The 22,370-nt window shown below is 39.6% G+C and overlaps 1 protein-coding gene across 5 annotated transcripts in view; it reads left to right on the forward strand.

Annotated features, from left to right (window-relative positions):
• PDGFD (platelet derived growth factor D) overlaps positions 1-22,370 on the forward strand; it is a 137,320-nt gene that overhangs the window by 94,223 nt on the left and 20,727 nt on the right. For 3 of the 5 annotated variants that reach the window (XM_085064185.1, XM_085064178.1, XM_085064195.1), the window contains 2 exons: positions 12,689-12,748; positions 18,214-18,415. In XM_085064185.1, the coding sequence (XP_084920311.1) occupies positions 12,689-12,748; positions 18,214-18,415 (262 nt within the window). The remainder of the gene's footprint in view (positions 1-12,688; positions 12,749-18,213; positions 18,416-22,370) is intronic. The other 2 variants (XM_085064206.1, XM_085064216.1) reach the window with 1 other exon arrangement.

The raw sequence follows: 22,370 nt of genomic DNA on the forward strand, positions 1-22,370 counted from the left end.
AACAGGTCATCAGAGAAGGTCCTTCCTCCCTGCAGGGGAAGCTGGTTTGCTCACAGGCTGCTGCTGCTGCTGTTTGCTCAGCACAGTGGTTCTGGCTTCAATAACCTTCACACTGTACACTGCCTTTCCAAAGACAGTAATTTGTGTTTTCTATGCACACATCTTTATTAAATTTACAACCTTCTGTTTTGCTTTGAACACTCGATACAGACCATGCATGTCTTCATAATAGGTGACAGACATGGCAGAGTGTTTTTGGTTTTCCCTTACACATGTACATTCACACACATATCTTTTATTAGTTGCAGGGTTCTTATAATTTTTTTAGACTTGATAGGATAAATCTTACTTGAAAATTTTTAGCTAAATGACACTGTTACATAAAATGACCCCCTGCATGGCGCTGAGATTTGTGCTACAGAACTAAACACCTCCTCCAGCCCTGGGCCAGGGTTGTTACCATCATTCTTTGCCTGCAACTCCCTCTCTGTTTTAGTACCCACATATTTCTCTCCATATTGAACTGATTTTGAACATATAGGGTATTAAAAAAAAAAAAAAAAAAAAAGAAGAAAAAGAAAGAGCTATCACATTTCCTATCTCTTGTAATACCAAGAAAAATCCAGTTCTATTTTCCTCAATTGTCAGTTTGATAACTAGTCAGAGCTTAATTAGAGAAGGTCTGAGCCTGTAGCAACACAAGGTCAGATTTTGCAACTCATCTATAATACTGAAAGCTAAAAATAATTTTTAGGTTCATGGAATTAGTGTATCTTCTTGTTAGATCATTTTCAGCAGAATCAAATAACATCCAGTTTTTCTGTGACCCATAACAACAGGTTTCCTTTCATTTTAATAGGTTTTGTTTGGGAATATAGTTTAATTGTACAAAATGATGTTTTGTGGCAGATAAAACTTATTTTCCAGGTCCTTTTCTTAACCTGAAGAAGCCTTTATTTTTAATAATACTTCCAATCTTGCAGCTATAAAAAGGCTTCTTTTTAATCAGTGTTTGAGTCCTGATGTATTTCTCAGATCATGTTTTGTAAAAAAGGGTAAAAAATGTTTCCCTCAGACTTTAGGAATCAGGCATCATGTTGTCTCACTGTGTTTTCCTGATTCCAGGCACCATTGTTGTCCAGCCATCAGTCATATAAATCAAGTCCAAATGCAAGCTCTTGCAAGATCAGACTCTCTAATAAGGAACTCTATGTACCCAGAATTGTTAGCAGGGACTTTTCAACGGGATGGATGTGAGCCAGGGTGTAGGCACAAGGTTGTTTGCACTCACCACATTTTTAGCGTGGCTAGTTTGCAGCCAGCACAGGCCTGGGGCTGTTTCCAATGAGCAGTTTGTTGTGGCCACTCTGTTTTGCAGGGTAATAATTATGTCTGAAGACATGAGTCATACCACATCTGATCAATCTTTACCTCATTTTACCACTTAATATAGATGTAGCCCAAAAGTTCTTACATGTAGGTCATTTTTTCTTTCATTTTCTCATCACTCCTGACAGTGAGTGACACAGTTAATGGCATTTATTAGCCCTGGGATTCAATGATTGCAGACTTATAGGTAAGTTTGAGAAATAATGTTATCTTTGAAGAAAGAAAAATGAAAATAACAAAAAAAACCCTTAAACTTGAGAAAACAGCTTAGAAAGTATGAGGCTAATTTTTCCACTGCTGTAGGGCAGCATAAAAAACCCTACCTTGGGACTGCAAAAATTTATCTCACACCAAGGTCTGGACAATAAACTTGAAACAAAAAAAAATTCTTGAAAGAAGTTGGGCACCGTGAGGACAAGTAGTCTGACTGCTCTGTGAGGTTTGTGTTGCATGCTGAAGTGATGGAAATAGGCTGCTGAAAACTTCGCTTTCTCTAGAAGTGAACAGAAATTGGAAATGCTGTGTAGGTATGGGAACCTAAACCAAACACAAAGTAGTTGCTGGTTTTACAGATGAGGTGAAACTTTTGTGCCTGACTGGAAATTAGATCCAATTTCAAAATGTGCATAGTGTTACATGTATGTATTAGCTCTCAGCTGCCTCTCCTCTAAGCAGGCGTGGTGTAGACAAGGTCTTGTGTGCTGATGGCTAGGAAAGGACCTGAATGTATCAGTCATGTTCTTATTCAGGCCTTCCACCTCTTTTTGCATATGCATGAGTTTATACAGAAAAATTGGCATTATTAAGCTCTGAAGAGAGAGAGCAAAAAAACCAACTCAGAGCAGATAATGTAAAGCAGCAGAAAATAGGACACCCTGCTCCCTATACACATAATTTATCTCCATCAGAAACATGTGAAAGTAAACACTCTTTTCCCACCTTAGCAGCAACTTTGTGTGCTGACAGTGCTAGCTCAGTGCTGGTTCAGGTACATTTTCCAGGTGCATTAAGGAATAGATTAAAAGCAGAGACAACGCTTTTAATACCAGCTGCTGAAATCTGGAGTATTGCATGGGTGCTGACCTACTGCTGGTGCAGTGGCTGCCCAGGAGGGCTAGTCCTGGACAAAGATGGACAGGGTGGCCAGGAGGGCTCTACTGAAAACCAGCACTAGAAAATTAACGGTCAGTGGGTTTGATATTTAAAAACTGCTGTCTGGTGTTCAGAAAGACTCCGGAGTTTTTGAAGCACAGAGCAAAGTCTTTCTGCCAGAGTGTGTGAGAGCATTCTCCCAGTGTTTTCTCCCCATAAGCCTGCATTTCTGATGGAGATGGGCATCCAAAAAAGCTGGCCTGCACAGATGAGCACTGCAAGGCCAGGATGGCAGGGGTTTGGTGTCACCTTGGTGTCTCCATAAATGCAGTATGCAGCTACCTCCTGCAATTTTTACTGGTATCATCACACACACCTAACTGTGCCTTTTGTCTGGAGTATACCCATCTTATGTTTCCAGAAGAGCTGCATTCACAAACCTCAATTTATTCTGAGCATAACCCAGTTCTGCACCTGTAGGAAGGTGGTAAAGATGTGCAAATGCTCACACACCCCTGCCAGTGAGGAGAGGCTCCACATGTGCCCATGGTCCCCTGGGAGGTGGTGATTTGTGGTGATGTGGTTTTCCCTTGGTGACTTGTGGTAGTAGGTGTCCCCTTGGTATGGGGAGAGCATCTCCTTGTGCCCTGGGGAAGATCTCTGTGTGTGCAGGCATAAGTCACCCTCCATGCTGTGCCACTATGTCACATTTCAGATTAATTTAATGGGTTTTTATCTTTGTTCCATCCAGGCTCTTGGCACCAGTTCATTTCTGAGTCTATGTGTGCCATCAAATAGAGTTTATGGCTTGTACCTTTTTCTCCACTTACATTCTTTTAAGTGAAAGCTTGTTTTTCTTACCTGCCACTGCTTCTGACCTCTGCTAGTCCTACCATATTTCTTTGTATTAAATGATGTTTACAACTTCTTTTTATTTTTTTTTCCAGCTTCAATTTTCTGTGACATTTTCCAGGTCATTAATATAAAACTGAAATAAACTGCTTGCCTTGATTTCCATTGCTTGAAAATATTTAGCTTGTTATAATTCAACAGCCATCCTTAGTCTATTTGGTTATGCTTGCATTGAGGCAGAATTCAAATAAAATGTGTCATGCACTAATTGTGGCCCAGTACACACCTTCCTGGTCCTGAGATTGTGGTCTCAGTTTGGTGTTTAGAAGGATTTTCAAGGCTGTTTTTGGTAAGCTGATCCCAAAACTGACAACATGGTTTAGTTAGATTATTTGCAAAAAGGTGGCAAATGTAAGCTGTTTTTTACCTAGTCTTTATTCATAGTGTCATTTGAAATTAATATTTGTAAAATTATACATAAGGGAAAGAGAGGCATAACTGTTCCTAAGGTACCTTTATTTAGCTTTAACAGCAATGCTGTTTCTTAGGAATATATCTGAGTCTGGAAGTTCAGTTGGAATAATTTGATTTTTGCCTTAATTTAGCTGTTTGATGAAACTCAAGTTAAACAAAATCCCCAATAAGCAATATCCTGTGCTGTGTGCAGTGAATCAACTGCTTTTGATCACATCAAAAACCTGGAAAAGCTAAGAGAAAATGTTTCTTTTATTCTTCAAAGATTAGGTATTCTTGCTATTTTTATGATTATTGAACACCATAGAAAATTTGGATAGCAGTCCCTTTTTGTTGTCCTAGAAAATGCAGTGCCTTCCAGTCAAAGCAGGAGGATGAACAAATTGCTTTGTTTTGCATTATCTGTGAAACATAACACATGCTCCTGCTGCATGCTTACTGCAGAATTAAATAGCATCCTCTGACAGAGAGCTCAAAAACAAATGGATCCTTCACAAAAAATCAATAGGCTGGGATTGCTGCTAGGATAGCTAATGTCCCTTACCAGTACCCTTTTACATTGTGTCCTCAGCTTTAGAATTAAATTTGCTTAGCTCCATTAGAGTTTTTTGTTATTACTATTATTGCTTCCATGTTTCTCCCAAATGACATCTGAAAATGTAAGTGTGCATGTCAGAGCACTTAGTTGATCCTCCTGGTAGAACAATGAAAAACTTTGAATATTAAATGAAATTATACTGTATTTGTTAATGATTATTTTTCTCTGATTACGGACCGTGTTTAAATCTATAAAAAGTGTGTAGAAAACCAAGAGGAAAGAAGTCAGAAAGTTAATAGCTTGTTCCTAGGAGGTTGTCTCTCATTAATATTTTTCCTTCTATCCCTACTACTGGGGCCTTTTGGTATGTTCCCATTTGGTATGAGTCACACCAAGAAGGAGGACCTGAAATAACCAGCTGTCACTGCCTTCTGTTAAACTCTAAAAGAGTTTTTTGCCCACCTGGACACTACCAGGCAAATGAAGTACCAGCTTTTTCAGTTTTCCTCAGGGCAGAGTCACCTATTACCAGGGAAGCTGCTTCCAAAACCCTGCCAGTCAGCATGGCAAAAGTCCACCAAAGTCCTCACAAGGGCACTAGACACTGACCTGTGTTTTGGCTCAAGCAAGTTTTGGCTCATGGGATCACTCCTCCCAAGGTTTTTTCCACCTGGCAGCTCTGGACACCACTTTGATGTGCAGCACCACCCTGATCCTGATCAGGATCCCTCTGGATATTTGTCCCCTGCTGCCCTGGCAGAGCCAGCACGGGGCATCACAGGGGGAACAGCAAGCCGTGCAAAATAGGATGCCAACATGGCCCAGGTGTGCTTAGACACCAAACCAAGGTGAGCAAAGAGCCTTTAGAAGCCTCCACTGTCACTGTTGAGAGGTGGGCACTGCAGACCATAAGGCACAGGGAGTCGCTTCTGAAAGCAGGTCTCCTTTGTATACCATAGGAATAGAAAGGGAGGAGGGAGCAGATGCAGTGAAAGCTTAACACACCTGGATTGCATCCCTGGATTGCAGGAAGGTGAGCCAGGGCTCCTGTGGAGACAGTGAATGCCTACAGCATCAATGGCAAGGAGAGTGCCAGGGCACCTTCATGCTCATTGGTTCGACCTAGAATGCTTACAGGGCACTTGTCAGCAAAAAAGGTGGCTAAAGATGCAGGAAACTAGTAAAAAAACCTCCACATCTCTTTATCAAAGAAACTCATTCCAGCCTGAAGGATAGCCTAGAGTGGAAGGAAATGCCATGTAGCAAATATAATTGGACTCTAGAGGAGCATCTCACCCAGTGTCATGCAGGAAACAGTCCCTTGTGCTGGAGAAGATGGCATGTGGCAATCAAAGGGGAGGCAGTGTCCTGTAATGCAGAAGGGAGTATGCAGCCAGGGACAGCTTGCTAATGGGAATTTCTGACAGGTTGGTCTTATGGTCAGTTTTATTTTTGGGATGTGTCAGAGACCAGAGTACAACCTACAGTGTAGTATTTTAATGGGTTTTGCACAGAGCTGAAGCGCGTTGCTCATGAATGGGAAAATCAGAGTATTGGAGAGGCAAGCTGGATGACCTTGAGCAGCAGAGAATTGATTTGCAGTGAAATGGAACAGCCCAAAAATGAGCAAAGAGGTCACTCGTGTAGAGATTAATAGCAAAAGTATTCACAGCTAAATGGCATCTCACTGGTTAGTGAAGAAGGGAAAAGAAAATTTCTCAGTGTACTAGGCATGTGACCAATGAGTTTGTACTTGCATCTTTTCTGGAATACTTTGTACACTTTTGGTCTCCATGGTACAGACCAACCACATTTTTCTTGGACTGAGTTCAGGGACAATGGGGAAGAAGAGGACATTTCTTACTAAGGGCCAAGACAACTTGGCTTGTTTAGTGTAATAAAATGGATGCTGAGAGGAGATATAACATCTCTTCAGAATTACTGCAGAAAGCAAGTTTGGGAGGGGAAGAAAAGGATAAAGCTGGTACTTACATAAGTGTAATAAAGAAAAAAATAGTGTGAAAACAGCCAACCAGTCTGAGGCATTTGGAAGAGACAGCCTGGAAGAGCCTTTCAAGTTTTGTATCCTGGTGCTTAATTGTAGAATCAAAATTTGCCATTCAGATAAAAATGGCAAAGGAGGAATTGCAGAATATTTACAATGAATGTTGGTTGATTTGTATTTTGTTTACAATTGCTTAACTGCAGTTTACACCAGCTTAGCTATTAGCAAATCTCTTGTATATGGAGATATGAGGACAGGCCTCTGTGACAAATGGAAAAAATAAAGGTAACGCACAATTTACGCGGCATGGTAATGAAGTCCTGTGCACTTTCTTGTGGGTATGTGCAGCAAACAGGATGCTCATAGTGTCAGATGTCTCGCAGTATAATGACATACAATGTCAGATGACATCTGATTTTTCAAAGGCGTAACTATCATCTCATTTGAACAAGTATTATGTGACCTTTTAGAGAGATTATTTAAATGTCATTGTCTTGGGCACTCTTCCAATGTGCACCCAATAATCCCTATTTCCAGAGATAGGTGAAGGATGAAGAGGATTATTGACCAAACATAACTCTTTTTAAATATATTCTTCTGCTTCAGTTTTATTTCAGCTTTCCATAAATAAATGTAACAAACTGCAGTTAGCCTAAATCTTCATTACAGCCTTAAACTTTTGAAATTTTAAGTATTTTACGTTTCCTGTTCATTTATAACTAGTAAATGTGTCAGAAAAAATCAAGAGGGACTTTTTATGTCGCCTTGCGCTAGTATTAACTTAGCTGATAAGGATATAACTACTGATATGTAGTGGCAACTGGGCTTCAGAAACTCAATTTGTCTTTTTTAAGGGGCAAGAATCACACTATTACATTTGAGATCAGACATTTTGGTGGCTGGCTTACCTTTTGTTACTGACTTTAAAAAAAATGTTGACATGGATGGTCTGCATTTATATGGCCTGCATCAAAAAATAGAAAAGCAAATTCAGTAAGATTAAAGTTATTTGTTAATCTCTTAGCTGTTCCAGTAATAGTTGACATCAGTGGCAAAATTTGCTCGTACTTCCAGTTTGGATATTTCTGCCTTCACATTATAGCTACCTGGACTCATTAATGCTTGCTGTGCCAAATGGAAGAGCTTGCTGACATTGGTAACAGGCTCTTGTAGCAGAGCATAGGTCATTGTCTGGAGAGACAAGGTCAAGTTACGTCCAACCTTCTTGAAAGACTCTGGGCTACACTTAACATGTCATTGCAAGGCATGATTCCCAGATTACGAGCAATCATTGTTGCAATGTTCCAAATTCAGTATCTTTTATTTTAATGTGTGGTCACCAGAGCTGAACAGAGCAGTGGTTTGACCATTACTGTAAGAAAAATGCAGCCTCTGGCTTCTTAGTGAGCAACCTGCTGTAGGTATCTTTCAGCACCCTTAGGAGAAGTGGTAGTTAGTACCATTCTGAAACTAAATTAAAACCTAGCAGTGTGACAAAATGAAAGTGTGGGACAAGAAAAAGATATTTCAAAGTGTAAATCTCTATGCTTTTATTTATAGTTCTAGAAACTGGAGTGTAGTAAAATGCTAAATGAGGCATTAAAATTAATCGGTGGAAGTGTACAAAATTGAGTATGTCACAGCATTTTTTGAATGGAGCCCTGATTTTTCTTTTGCCTCTAACTTACATAACACCATTTCTGTTATATAGCATGCTCTGAGTTTGGTGTTTATTTGCTTGAAATATGTGTTGCTTTGTGTAGGGAACGTAATACCTATAAATTCAATTGTTAGTGAAAATACTGGTACTGTTGCTTGTGGCAGGGGAAAAAATGATTTACAGATTCTTATAATTTGTTATTACTATATGCAAATATAAGTTTATCTGGTTATCAGCTTGTCTGCACATAACTCTGCATGTCATATACATGTTGACTGTTGTTCAAAAATGGGTATCATTGAGTTTCTGTTTATTATTCTAAATATTAGGATAATTTTGTCCCTTTTTTCTTGAAGTTTGCAATTTATCCTAATTTTTCCGTACAGACCTTCAATTGTCTTTCATCCCTAATTCTTAGATTCCAGGGAGAGTTAACAACTTCTTTTTGTTTCTGTACTGGACCTCTTAGAACATGCCCCATTTATCCCATGACTTGTTTTTGCAGGATCTACTGTGTGTCTCAGTATATCCCTTAGTCACATTCTTCTGTAAATTTCTAGAAACCGCTTCTCTTTTGGATCATTTATAGATATGGTGTCTAAATACCGCAAATGGGGTGACCACAGGCAGAGCCCAACACTTCAGCATCTCTGTCTCAATTATTTTCTTAGTTTACTTCATTCTTCCCCTTTGTCATGCTTAGTTGCCCCAAAAACATGCCTGCATTTTGATCCTTTGTCCCTCACTTCTCTTGTGAGTCAATGGGCACAGTAGAGAAGGTGGCTCCTTTAAGAGAGGACCTTATTGAACCAGTAGGCCCTAAGCATCAGTCAGGGACGCTGCTTGGACTCTTGTTAATCGCAGCTCTTTTGAGAACCCTTCTCACTCCTTGAAGAGGAGAGCATTGCCTCAGCTTTCATTAGCCACAGTTTGTAGTTGTTTTGTCAGATGAACTATTTTTTACCAAATCTAATCCAATCACCCCAGAAACCTGCAGATCGAGAAAAATAGTTGAGAGAGAAGCTTACAGAGATCTAGAGCTTCTTCTTTGCACTGGAGAGAGCTGCCATTGTGCTGTGCCTGCCCTGTGGTGGTTAATACCCATCCCAGGCATCCTTCCTCATAATAGTCATGCAGCAAGATGAGAAAAGACTAGTCTACAGTGATAAACTACATAAAATATGACGAATCACAATGCTTCTTGCTTTTAATTTGAGGAACAGGCAGTAATTTGGCATAGCTGGGAGGACGTGCATGTTTTGCCACATGGGTGGTACAACAAAGTGAATTGTGACAACCTGCTTCTCAAACTGGCGACCTTCCCAGCCATATCCCAGGTGTTTTCCTGATGCCTCTCTGTTCCTACTGACCCTACTGACCCTGCCAAGCCCCATGGCTTCAACACAGAAGAGCCTGTGCTGCTGCAGCTCATGGACCCTCAGACCCTCAGCAAATCATTTTCCTCAGCAACCAGTGCTATGTGGTTCTGCAGTCTCATATATCATTGACAGCTGTGCTTTTGTATCATGGTCTCCACTTGGTAAAGTCCTGGATGAAACACAAAGTATTCCCCATGACTCCTTGTCACTTATTGGCGATCAGTGGTGGGAGACATGTTACAGACAAAGTCAGTCTGCGAAGGAGAGAGTAGCTTTTCTTTGTCTGAAACAGAGCCAAGAACAATATATCAATGTCCATACATATTTAACTCTGAGGACTGACTCAGGATTTGTCTTGCTGAGGTGTAATTTTGGAAGCTGATGTTTGGAAGACATTTTTCTTCACCAAATGTAGCTGCTATCAGAAGCTGATTGGCAGTCCTGTTGTTTTGCCTGTATTTTTGTTACTTGTAGAACTGTTAATTCAATGTTTTGCTGAGATCTCTGGTAAAGTTTGTCGTTACCATGACACAAATACAAAAATAGAAGGACAGTTGTCAAGGTGATGCAGCCAAATTACTACCACCCTGTTGTTCCCTGTTCAGTTAGGAAAGATGTGAGAATTTTGGTGGTTTTTTAAATGTTTTAACTGAAAGTTTTACTGTTGTTTTAAGTAATGAAGAAACAACAGCCAAACAACAGCCAAAGCAATCACAGGCAAATTCATATGAATGGGGTAGTATGAATTGAATAGTTAGCACTGAAAATAGATTTGTCCTTCAGCTTCTGCTAGGAGCAATGGTAAGAAAGGAGGAGAGGGTTTTTTGTAATGATGATAACCACTTTGATATTATTATTTGAAATAGCTGCAAGCAGAAGCCATAGATAATAATAATCTCCAAACTGTAGAGGTTGAAAGCACCGAGAAGCCAAGAATGACTGCAGCTGCCTTGAGTGGTGGTGGAACAAAGCCACAGAGTTGTGAATAGTTTATGCAGATTGAATATAATCAGAGTCGAAATGTGCAGTCATCAGGTTTGAGATCCAAGAAGCAGGTGGTACACGTGTCTATATCAGGATTTTGGAGGGGTTTCCTGGCATGAACCAACTCAAAGAATCACAGACTAAAGAAACAGTTTTGATATCTGCGTTTAGATAAAACAAGTGGACCATCCCTTTGAACACAAGACTAAAGTCTTCTCAAAACATTCAGTGAAGCAAATTGTTCCTGTTTTTAAATAATGCTTTAGAACTCAATGACACTTTTTTCCTGGAAATGCTAAATGGAAGCTAATGACAGAGAGGAAATTATTTCCAAGTTTTGCAACTGGCAGCCTTTACCAGAGGATTCATGAGCTTTTCAAATACATTTTTACTTAATTTAAATTGTGGCTTGTCAAGAACTGGGCAATCAAATGTGTAGAGAATGTGGCCAAGGTAGGCATATTCAAAATTATCTATGACCTGATTATAGCATTTGCAGATCTCCTTACTGTTTTTAAGAAAAAAATCTGCATTGAAAATTTCACCAGTGTTTTGCTTCTGTATTCTTGGCAGAAAATGACCACATATTATTAACGTTTTAATTGCCCTTCAGCTTCAGTGGTCACTTAGTGATGGGATTTCTTAATTTCTACTAATCTTAAATACTGAAGTAGAAGAAACAGCAATGGTATTGAATAAACAATCTTGTGACTTTTGAGGCATTTAAATATTTTTCTGTAGCAAATTAAAAACATTAAAAATCCAAGTATATTGATTCTGGATCTGAGAGCAGCTCTGTTCCTTCTCAACTGAAGGAAAATTTTATTGGTGAATTAGCAGATTATGAGATCAATTTTCTATTTTCCATTCCTAAGAAATAATTTAATATATGCATATATATGTATGGCCCAATGCAGGATCAAGTCTAGCAAGCATCAGCTGTGCAGTTTCTCTTCCATTTCCCCTTTCAATTGCCAGCTCAAAAAAAAAGCTTATCAGGTACTGAGTCAGTATGAAATTGTGAGCCAATGCATTGATCCATCTTCCTTAAACTTTTCATTATAAATTCTATTATTAGAAATCAAAATCTTGGCATGCTGTCACTTCAGTCCACTTTCCTTACCTGCATATTCATGCCAGTCATTAGCTATTCACTGCATGTGTGTGTTTAATAACCATTCTGTAATGCTGCCTTTTTTTCCCATTTTTCATGGTTCAGTTATTCCAGTTGGAAATAAGTAAAGCTGCCAACAGATTAAAGAAATGGCTTCTTCATTATTTAAGTAGTGATTGCTCATCACTAGTCAGACAAGTGGAATGGGATTTAGGTGACCACATGTCAATATCTACAGTTTTGAGATCCGTATCTAAGCTCATCCTCCCAGGTCCCCTTTATAGAGACAGTGGAGACAAAAATGCATTTTTAAGGTGCATTGTCATCCCAAAGTAAGCTTCTAAAACAGATCAGATGATTTGCACCCTGGAAATTCCAGGTTTAGTTGATGGCAAAAGGAAACAAGAATAGCTAGCCCAGATGTTGGCCTTGTAGATGTCCAAAGATAGATGATACAAATCCCATCCCTGTGCTCAAATTAATCATAAATGCCCAGAGATTCTGTGCAATGACACTGTTAATAGGAATGTACTGTGGCTGTGTCTTTTGATGTAAAGGACCTAGTACAGTGATGATCATGTGCTGTTCAACACAAGTACCAGAAGCAGTACAGTCATGTTAGGACTACTTTTCAAATGGATTAGATTACCCTGCTTTTCACCTTGACTAAGTAGTACTAGGGAATTAGCATGTTCATATTCTTTCCAACAGATCAGTTTGGCAACTGCGTTAATACTCTGATTGTAGACATACAGAGATGGTGTTTAATATTTATGTTGGCAGATGAATGTAATGTCCTTGACCAGATTAGGTCCTGCTATGCAAAGCAGCACATCTCCTATTGGTATTATTATTATTATTGTTATTGTTATTGTTATTGTTATTGTTATTGTTATTATTATTATTGTGTTGTTGTTTTTAATAATAATAAATTAATAAATAATAACAACAACAGCAACAACAAATATTCACCCATTCTTGTTCCAGCGAGCTCACAAGGAACTAGTTAATAAACATTGAAAAGGGAGAAACCTGAATGGAAGTAGCTCTATTTAGGAATGACACATGGTAAGGGACTCTTGCATTAAAAAGGGTTAGAAAAAGTGACAGATGTTGAATGCTGAAACATTTTCTAGATTCTGTAGTTAATTTAGGATATTGCCTTACCGGTGATTTTTTTCCGGTGTGTTTTTCCCCTTAGGATGATTTCCAGCATGCAGCCTCAGAAACCAACTGGGAGTCAGTCACAAGCTCTGTCTCAGTAAGTAATTTCTCACTGTTTTGCCCATGGATGGATTGATAGCATGGCCTGAATCCAACTCAAAAAATGGCACCTGCACAGAGAAACCATGTATTCACCTTCAAAAGAAGATGAATAAAGTGTTTATCCAACCCATACTGGAGCCAAACAGTATGTTTTTAGGGATAAAAGATTCAGGATATGCCATTAGCTGTTGCAAACACGAGACATCCATTGGGAAACATTTCTTGCTTTCAAACTCATCCTGCCAGTATGAAAATACAAGATAAAAACTTAAAGTTTTTAATCATAAAATGTCTTGACCTACACGGAAGACTATAAATAAAACAGGCTGGCAGGAAAATTAATCTAGACCTTCATTGTCAATAGTGAGAATTTGTTTTTAAGTGTTTCCAATAAAATACAATATCTGAAGTTAGATATAGTTACTCCATATTTTGCAGTGAAATGCAGCTTAGGACAAAAATTTAGAATGGAAAAAAAAGGAAAAAAAACCACTAGTAATCCAGTGTAAAAGTTTCTTTTTCTTTTCATTGCATTTGACTTTTCATTGGCATTTGACTCTTCATTGGCAAAAAATCTGTCCTCTCTTTCATTTCCAAGTGCTGGGGAATGGCAGTGTAGTATGACAGTTCAGAATATGGGCAGTCCTCTTCTGTGTGCTCTGCTACTGCTCAGCACCACATCACAGCTCTTGTTAGCTCCTCTGAAAACACATGAGATGGGGATAAGTGCTTAAAGAAGACTTGAGACCAATGTCTGGAGCATTCATGGAAAAGAGCTTAGTGATAGCAGCTTTGTTACAGTAGCTGGCAGGAGTAGCTGGTGAAGGAGCAGTAAATAAAATACGGGTAAAGTTTACTGATCACAGTCCAATCAAGGCAGCAAGTAGAGACAAGATTCTGTGCTGCCAAAATTAGAAGATGTTAAACCAATCTCACTAGTGTTTACTCTTGAATTTGCAGATGACACTTGCCCTTCATGATACAATTCATTGATTGCCTGGAACCAGTTGGGCTGAAAGTCTTGAGGAGTGATGCTAGCAGGGCTGAGATCTACTGGATGTGCCAAGCAGGAGATGCTAGAATAGTTTTACTAAAAGACATAAATTCATTTTTCATTCTGATATGGGCTTAGGGGAAAAAAAAAAAAATCAATGTGATGGAATATTTTGTTTAAAAATATGGCAGGCTGATGTTCGAAAAAGTAAGCCTAGGGCTCCCTCATCAGGTAACTATGTCAATGAGATCAAGCACATGCTAAATGCCATGTTACTCAACAAGCTTAACATCATAAAATGCACAATATACCAAACAATAATACAGTATAATTTTCTTATTGAAAAATAAAGTTCATCTTCCACTTTTTTTCTGAAAAATTGTTGTTGATGTGTTGCAGCTAAGGAAGTTCAATACAAATATTACAGGTAGCAAGCTGATGCCCAAGGTCCCATGGAAACCTACAGCTAAACCAGATACAGAACCTCAGTTTCATTGGTTTTCCCATGTCATTCCCTATCTAATGAAACATACTGTTTTCAATTGAGTGCACATTGCACCCACAAATCCTTTTTATTCTCAGAGAAAATAAGGTAGGGAGACTGAGCAATTTTTCACAGTGGCACCAAGGAAAATGTCTGAGGACATTCAGATTCTTCAGGAGCAGAACATTCAGGGATTCTGCTATGGTCTTGAGGGGTAGAAGGACAAACTCAGATCCGTTAGCCTTGGACAAGATGACATACAATACTGCTGATGCTCAGTTGCAGTGGCAGGTGTGAGTTTCATCTCTCAAGCCCTCAAGTCAACCTGAAGACTCATTTTAGGATCTAGACACATTACAAGTCTCAGAATGAAAATTTTAGAGTGAGCAAATTCTTTCTTCCATGTCTGAGGTCATATTTTGTTTTGGTTATTTGTTTGGGTTTTTTCTTAGAAAGTTAAAACAAATACTTCTGCCCTTAACCCATCATGGCAACCACCACCTCCCCCCACAAAAAAGGAGACAAAATCCACTCCTTATAAGGTTAATTTCCATTACTTGTGAAGTAATTTTATGACCAAGAAAAAACTGTGATGCACATTGAATTGCCTGTCAGGTTCACAATAGAGATAGGAAAGTGAAAAGAATGAGGGACCACAAATTAAGGGCAAGGGCACATGTGGTGGTTTTTTGGGTTTTTTGTGTTTTGTTGTGTTTGGTGTTTTTGGGTGTGTTGGGGTGGGTGGTGGTGGGGGGGTTTGTGTTGGTTTTTGGTTTTGTGTGTTGGTTTTTTTGTGGGTGTTTTTTGTGTGTGGGGCACATACCAAAAAAAGATACCTTTGTGTTCCATTAAATTAAAAATTTATTCAGTGTTTTAAAGAAATGCAAAAGAGGTATGTAATGTGGAAAATCTTTGTTCTTTATTGCTTCTTGCATTTCACTCTTCCTCTTGCCCCCTCTTTGGATGTGATCTCAGGAGCCAGATTACGACGAGCACAAACTCTCCTAAAGCCAGCACCTCATTCTTGGCAGGACAAAAGAGAAGCAGTTGGGTTGGCAGCTTTGAAGTTGCTTTTGGGCCTGTCACATGATGTTGCTGCCAGGAGGCTATCTGAGCTGTTGAAATAATTCCTCTTGATTTGGCTGTCACTGAGAAAAAGTTAAGCTTTCTTCTGTGTTTGAACGTGGCTGCACAAATCTCTTGAGTAGGATCTTTTATATGAAAAGAAAATGGGGAATCCCAGCTGCCTGCAGGAGTTTGAAATGCCCTGCATATTCACAGCCTGACCTCCACTTCAGTGATGAAATGTACAATTATACATCTGGAAAAAAACACTCCTGCACTGTGTAAGCCACACACCTGTGGCCTGATTTTTATGCTCCTGTTTCTTCAGCATCCTTGCACCATCTCCCTCACTTTTGAAAGGCAGTTGGGGTCTGATATTTCCCTGTTGGGCTGCCATGAGCTCCACCAAGCTGTCCTCAGTAAGAAAGTAGCTTTTGGGTGCCTTTTCCCTTCGTAACCTCAGCAGCTGTGTTAGCACACTGCGCAGTGCTGGCTGCAGCACAGTCTATCCTGCAACACTGCTTCAGATAACAATATTGTGTTCACTTTGCTGCTGTGAGCTTTCCGACTCCTGGGACTTCCATCTCTCTGACAGTCTATTCCAAGCCACTTAGAAGTCAGGAGCGAGGCTTTGAGATATGCCTTACTTTTTAAGGGGTCATGAATTTTTACAGGCCTCTGCACTGTGTCCTTCTTAGCACTGCACTGGAGAGGCATTGCAGTCAGAAGTGGGTCCTCTGAAACTTCTTGGGCTCTTGGTGGAAAACAGGAAAGGGGAGCTGTGCTTCCTTGACTGCACTATTATTATGTTTTCTGTTTCTTCTCTTTCTGGTTTTTAATAATTTGGACCATCCATGTTTTCAGCAAACATATGCAGGAAAATGTCAAGGATTGTTACTTTTGTGATATAGCTTACCACTAAAGACAAGTGTTTTATTTTCAAAGATATATATTTTTCAAAACTATTATAATAAGAATTGAAAGACTCAATCCTCCAAACAAGTGAGTGAATTTACTCAAATGAGTTGACCCTCCCATTACTACCCAACTGTGTGAAGTTAATCACAAAGATTAGTAGTTTACCATACTCATTTGCCTGGGAGATGAGGCAAAAAAAATATTTTGGGAGCCATTAATTTTAAATGGCATGTTTCTGCTGCATTACTTCAGAGCTGAGTTTTCATGAAAAAATTCCGATTTCTAGGGGTTTCTCCCCAGTGTTTTAACTTATAAAGCAAACAACTCTTGTGCTATACTATGCCTGTTCTTGGAAAAAATAATGTATTTTGATTGTGGTCCTTCAGAAAGTAAGAGATATGCATTAATAGTTTTTCTTGTACATATTTTACATAGTATTTGCATACTATTTGGGCTTGTGCTTGAACAAGGGAAAAAGTGATATCAGGATAGTGAGTATTATGATTCTAAATAAAGAATCCTAAAAATGTTTCAAGTCCACTCCAGTAAAACTGAAATTGCTACTATCATTCTGTCATCAAAGTTGAATTGCGCCAGAAGTTCAGTGGGAACACCTAAAGAATTGTACTTGGTCTTTACTAGTGGGAAATTAAATATTCCATTAGGTATTACGATATAATTGTGAGGATATGACTATGTTGGTCATCCAAATATTCATTGTTACATTGCTGAGATCATAGAATAGGTTGGAAAGTTCCTTAAAGATCACCTAGTTTCAATTGCCCTGCTGTGGGCAGGGATGCCTTTCAATAGACCAGGCTTCTCACAGCCCCCTCCAACCTGACTGTGAGCACTGTGAGGGGTGGGCCATCCACACACTCTCTCAGCAACCTGTTCCAGTGTCTCACCATCCTCACAGTAAAGAATTTCTTCTCAATATCTAATCCAGGCATACCCTCTTTTGTTTTAAAGCCATTCCATGTTGTCTTATTGCTACATGCTCTTGTAAAAAGTTTCTCTCCATCTTTCTTGTAGGCTCCCTTCAGGCACTGGTGGAAGGCACATTTAGGTCACCCTGATGCCTTTTCCTCGCTAGGCTGAACAATTTAAATTCTCTTAGTCTTTTCTCCAGCCCTCTAAACAGCCTGGTGTCTCTCCTCTGGACTCACTCCAACAGTCCATGTCCTTCCTGTGCAGGGGAGCCCAGATCTGGATGCAGCACTGCAGGTGGAGTCTCAGCAGAGCAGAGCAGAGGGGCAGAATCCCCTCCCTGCTCTGCTGCCCACACTGCTTTGGATGTAGCCCAGAATACCACTGGCTTTCTGGGCTATGAGTGCTCAAGGCTGGGTCATGTCCAGCCTCTCACCCACCAGCACCTCCAAGATCCAAATAATCACGTTTTTTCTGTTTGCTTAGTAAGTTGCATTTTTGGTTAAAGATGTCAATTCAATTGCAATTCATCAGTGTTTTGTAATATATTTAATTTTGGGGAATAAAGGGCCATTTTTTCAAGTCTTTAGCCATGCCAAATTTGTTGTCCAAATTGATTAGAGAAAGATAGTCTAGTAGACTTGTTTAATTTGTCTTTCTCTGCTGTGGTTTCTGATCTGCCTCTTGTGAAATAACCAAGAAAGCTACTATTTCTATTTCTGTGGCCATGGCCATCAGAATGCTTTCAGAAGATCTTTCCAATACATCTTTGTGTATGTGCAAACCATCATTCCCTTTGAGGAGCGTATGTAAATACTACCAGTACAGCAGTAGCAGTGCTTTTGCTCCCTGCATCTCCTCTGGGACTTGAGTGGGCATTCCTTGGTATCTCTTCTCCATACAAAAAGAAAACACAGGTATAAGAAAGTCCTGGCCGAAAGACTTGAAGTGATGGCCCGAAGTAGCTGTTTAACTCAATAATGAGACAAGTTTCTCAATAACTGTTTTCAATTGTTTAAAGTGGTGCTGTGATTTATTCCAAGTACACTGAGATGTATGTCACTCTTAGGGGGTATCCTATCCCTCTCCATCAGTGACTGACCCTACGCTCACGGCAGAAGCCCTGGATCAGACCATTGCTGCATTTGACACAGTGGAGGATCTGCTCAAGCACTTTAACCCGGACTCCTGGCAAGAAGATCTTGAGAATCTGTACACAGACAGTGGGCACCATTACCGAGGCAGAAGCTACCATGACAGGAAGTCCAAAGGTAGGAAAAAACACTATATGCATACTTTGGGACAAGACCAGGATATTCTTCACTCCTCACAGAACAGTCCATTGGTATTACTTTTTAGTGCTTATGTTCCTGTTGGAGTTGAAGGGCAAAGTACCACCTATTAAAACCAGGGATATGTTGTTTAATTCTTAATCAGTTTCTAAGTAGGATCTGGTTTGAGAAATGAGGCTAAAAACTGCCCTTTTTTATGATGAATTCACAAATGAAAACACAGGTCCACATGTAAAGACAGATGGTTCTCAGCTTTACCCTCTTAAGCATTGCTTTGTGTGTGAAGCATGGGGCTCCTAATTACCTCTGTTATCATCCTTCTTTAAATACCCTGCTTAGGGACTGCTTTCTGTTGAGTGAGGAATAATCACTTTTATCACATTGTGCTTAGGGAAGCATCTGGTGCAGACACCTGTACATGCAGCTGTTTTTTTAGGATGTGAACATCTCAGTGTTTTTCATTATGTTGGCAGGGAGCATTATGATGGTTTAACATCTTTGTCTGTAATTGAGCAAAGCACACATTCCTGGGTTATGTTCCTTGTTTCCTTCTGTTCGTTCAAATTGTCCAACAAATGGTAAAGCAAAGGGGCGTTTAGCTGGCAGTACAAAGCCATAATGATAAAGAAACACTATTGAGAAGACACAGTTGTGCTCTGGGGTTACCATGCACTGAAGGGCCTGATGAAATTGCCTTCATGTGCAATATAGATGTAGGAGGTCTGTTAGAATTCTCCAGGATGACAATCACTGTAGTTTTCACAGACGATCTGGAATGAAGAGTTTTATTTGATTTCTCTTGTTGTCATCTATTTTCAAGTTGTGTATTCACATGCATTCTTCTTTATAACTTTAAAATTGTAATTCCTAAATCACAGTTCCAGTTCTGTGCAATCTATCATTTAGTTACATTTCAAATCCCATCCCCTTATACATTAAGCATATGCTAAGGAGGGAGGGAATTGTGGTTCTGTGTTTGTAACGTACTTGCTAACAAACTATCAGGCTTTGCTCTTAAAAGGGGTATATAGACTGCATCTATAGTAGGGGAAGCTGTGTCAAGAAGTGTTCCATGGCCCTGAAATACAATCACCATATTGCTAAATTGTCAGCCTGGTCATTGCTGGACATGAACCAGGATCTGGCAGAGGCCATGTACCATTCATGTATCCACCTTGACTTGGAGGGTAAAGAGGGAAATGGTAAGAATTTGGGCTGTCCCATGGCTTTTGTCCCTTGAGCAGAACAACCTCAGGCACATAGGGGGTATTAGTAGACTCAGTACTGGTGTTCAATTTCCTAGACAGGTTGGCTTTCTCTGTTTCTGGGCTCAGCACTTCAAAGGAACCTGCGATAAAGCGCTGAGCACCCATCCTGCAAAAACTGAATCCCTTTACTTTGCTCCACTTTGGCACATCAAAAATTTCAGGCAACCACAATAGCCCTTGTTGGGGAAAAACTTCACCTAAGCGTCACTGCATGACTTTCAAGAATGGTTTGATATCTGTGGTGGTCTGTGGAACATGATCTCTGTCTCCCTTATTCATCCAGGCTGGATTTGGCACCAATAGATATGTATAAAAAAAAAAATAAAAGGCCTGTTCTGATTTTAATAGAAGCTGATTAGAAACCTGGATCCTGTACTGGTTCTTCTCTCCAGATTTCATTTAATTCTCAGATCATATTTGGCCTACTATCCCATATATTTAAGTGACCATATAAATATAAAATGCCATTTGATGCTTTATTGATGGAAATTATGCAGGCTAGAGGTATCAGTCTGATCTGGTAGTGATCAGAAAATACATAAAATTTTCTCCATTTATTATAAATAAATTCCGTAATTCAGTTTCTTGCATAGCAAACTATCATAGAAAACAAACATTTTTCCAGTTATTATTTTAATACTTGATTTATTTTAATGGGATATTTTGTTGGTGGTGGTTTGGTTACAGGAAAAAGAAGTAAAGTTTTACAACAATTTTCCTTTTGTCTTCAAACTAAAGGCCAAATTCCCTGACTGTTAACAGCATTCTGGTCTAAATGGTCTCACCACAATAAAATCTTTTAAAAATTTCAGTTAAGAGTTTTTATTTAGTCATAAACTTCTGACAAGATTAAAGGCTTGTTCTTGGATGATGTGAGGAGTAGGGAATAGCTTTAACAAATCCTTAAATTAGAAATGCTTGGTGACTTTTAAAGACAGACGCTGTGGATCTCTGAGGAATATTTGTAGGCACTGGGATAACCTTGCAGCAAAGAGAGCAATAGATTATATCATAATTTATTTCAGATACCTATCTGTTTCTGCTTCCAGCTTGGGTTTTATTTTTTTATCCTAAGTTAGAACAGCCCTGAGGCAGGTAAGAACAATTTGATGTAATCTCTGCCTATCTTTCACAGCATTTTCAGATCACACCATATAAATGGTATACATTAATCACTAATAATTTTTCTCCTATCCAACTTTCTGCCTATACCAAGTTCTGGCACAAAATTGAGCTAAAGAGTCAGTGTTGCTGAATACTAATTCTGATAACAGAGATATGTAAAATATTGTATTTAAATGGTATGTTTTCTTAATTTGCCAGTTAATATTTTACAAATATCAAGGTAAATCAAATAAGAAGGCAGTATTTTATCATAGCTGAAAATGACAGAAACGGGGAATACATGAAGTGGGAAGACACCTCAAGAATTTAAATGCCCCTGCTCAAGGCAGGGTCACCAATAGAAGGTTGCTCATGACCATGTCAATCAGGTTTTTAATATTTCCAAGAATGAAGGCTGCTTAATCTCTCTGGAACCACTCTCTGAACAAAAAACAAACAAACAACAACAACAAAAAAAAGTTAACTTTCAACATTTGAATAGGTTTTCCTGTGTTAAAATTTAAGTCCAGAACCTCTCATTCTTTCAAAGTAGACTTCAGCTCCATCTTTGCTTCCTCCCATCATTGCTGCCTTGATGGGCCAAAGCAAACTGTATGAGGTTCAACAAGGCCAAGTGCCAGGTCCTGCCCTTGGGTCACAACCCAGGCAGTGCTACAGGCTGGGGGCAGGGGCTGGTAAACCAACCAGAGAAAAAGGACCTGGGTGTGCTGGTCAGCCGTGGCTGAATATGATCCAGCTGTGCCCAGGATCAATGGCATCCTGGCCTGGATCAGCAATAGTGCGGCCAGCAGGACCAGGGCAGTGATTGTCCCCCTGTACTCGGCACTGCTGAGGCCACACCTCAAATCCTGTGTTCAGTTCTGGGCCACTCACTGCAAGAAGGACATTGAGGGGCTGGAGTGTGTCCAGAGAAGGGAAAGGGAGCTGGGAAGGGTCTGGAGCACAAGTCCTGTGAGGAGCAGCTGAGGGAGCTGGGGGTGTTTAGCCTGCAGAAAAGGAGGCTCAGGGGGAACCTTGTTGATCTCTATGACTGCCTGAAAGGAGGGTGTAGCCAGGTGGAGGTTGGCTCTTCTCCCAGGCTACAAGTGACAGGACAAGAGGAAATGGCCTCAAGTTGCACCAGGGGAAATTTAGATTGGATTTTAGGGAAAAGAATTTCAAAGAAAGGGTGGTCGGGCATTGGAACAGACTGCCCGGGGAAAGTGGTGAAGTCACCATCTCAGGAAATGTTTAAAAGGTGTGTGGATGTGGCATGTCAGGATATGGTTTAGAGATGATTATGGCAGTTCTGGGTTTATGGTTGTATTTTTGATGTTGGAGGTCTTTTCCAGGCCTAAGGATTCTATGATTCTATGTATTTGTACACATCAATATATACATACATAAATTGATTCCTTCCTGGATATCTCTTGCAAGGACCTGGAAGTTGAAGAGTGTGTGGATTAAATTTATGATAACTCTATTCAGTCTACAAAATCTGATCTCACACCTCTACAATACTGATGCAATTCTATTGAGTTAAGTGCATTACTTTCTATTGA

This window comes from Lichenostomus cassidix, chromosome 1 (genome assembly GCF_008360975.1).
Source record: "Lichenostomus cassidix isolate B80296 chromosome 1, HeHo_3.0, whole genome shotgun sequence".
Taxonomy (NCBI): Eukaryota; Metazoa; Chordata; class Aves; order Passeriformes; family Meliphagidae; genus Lichenostomus; species Lichenostomus cassidix.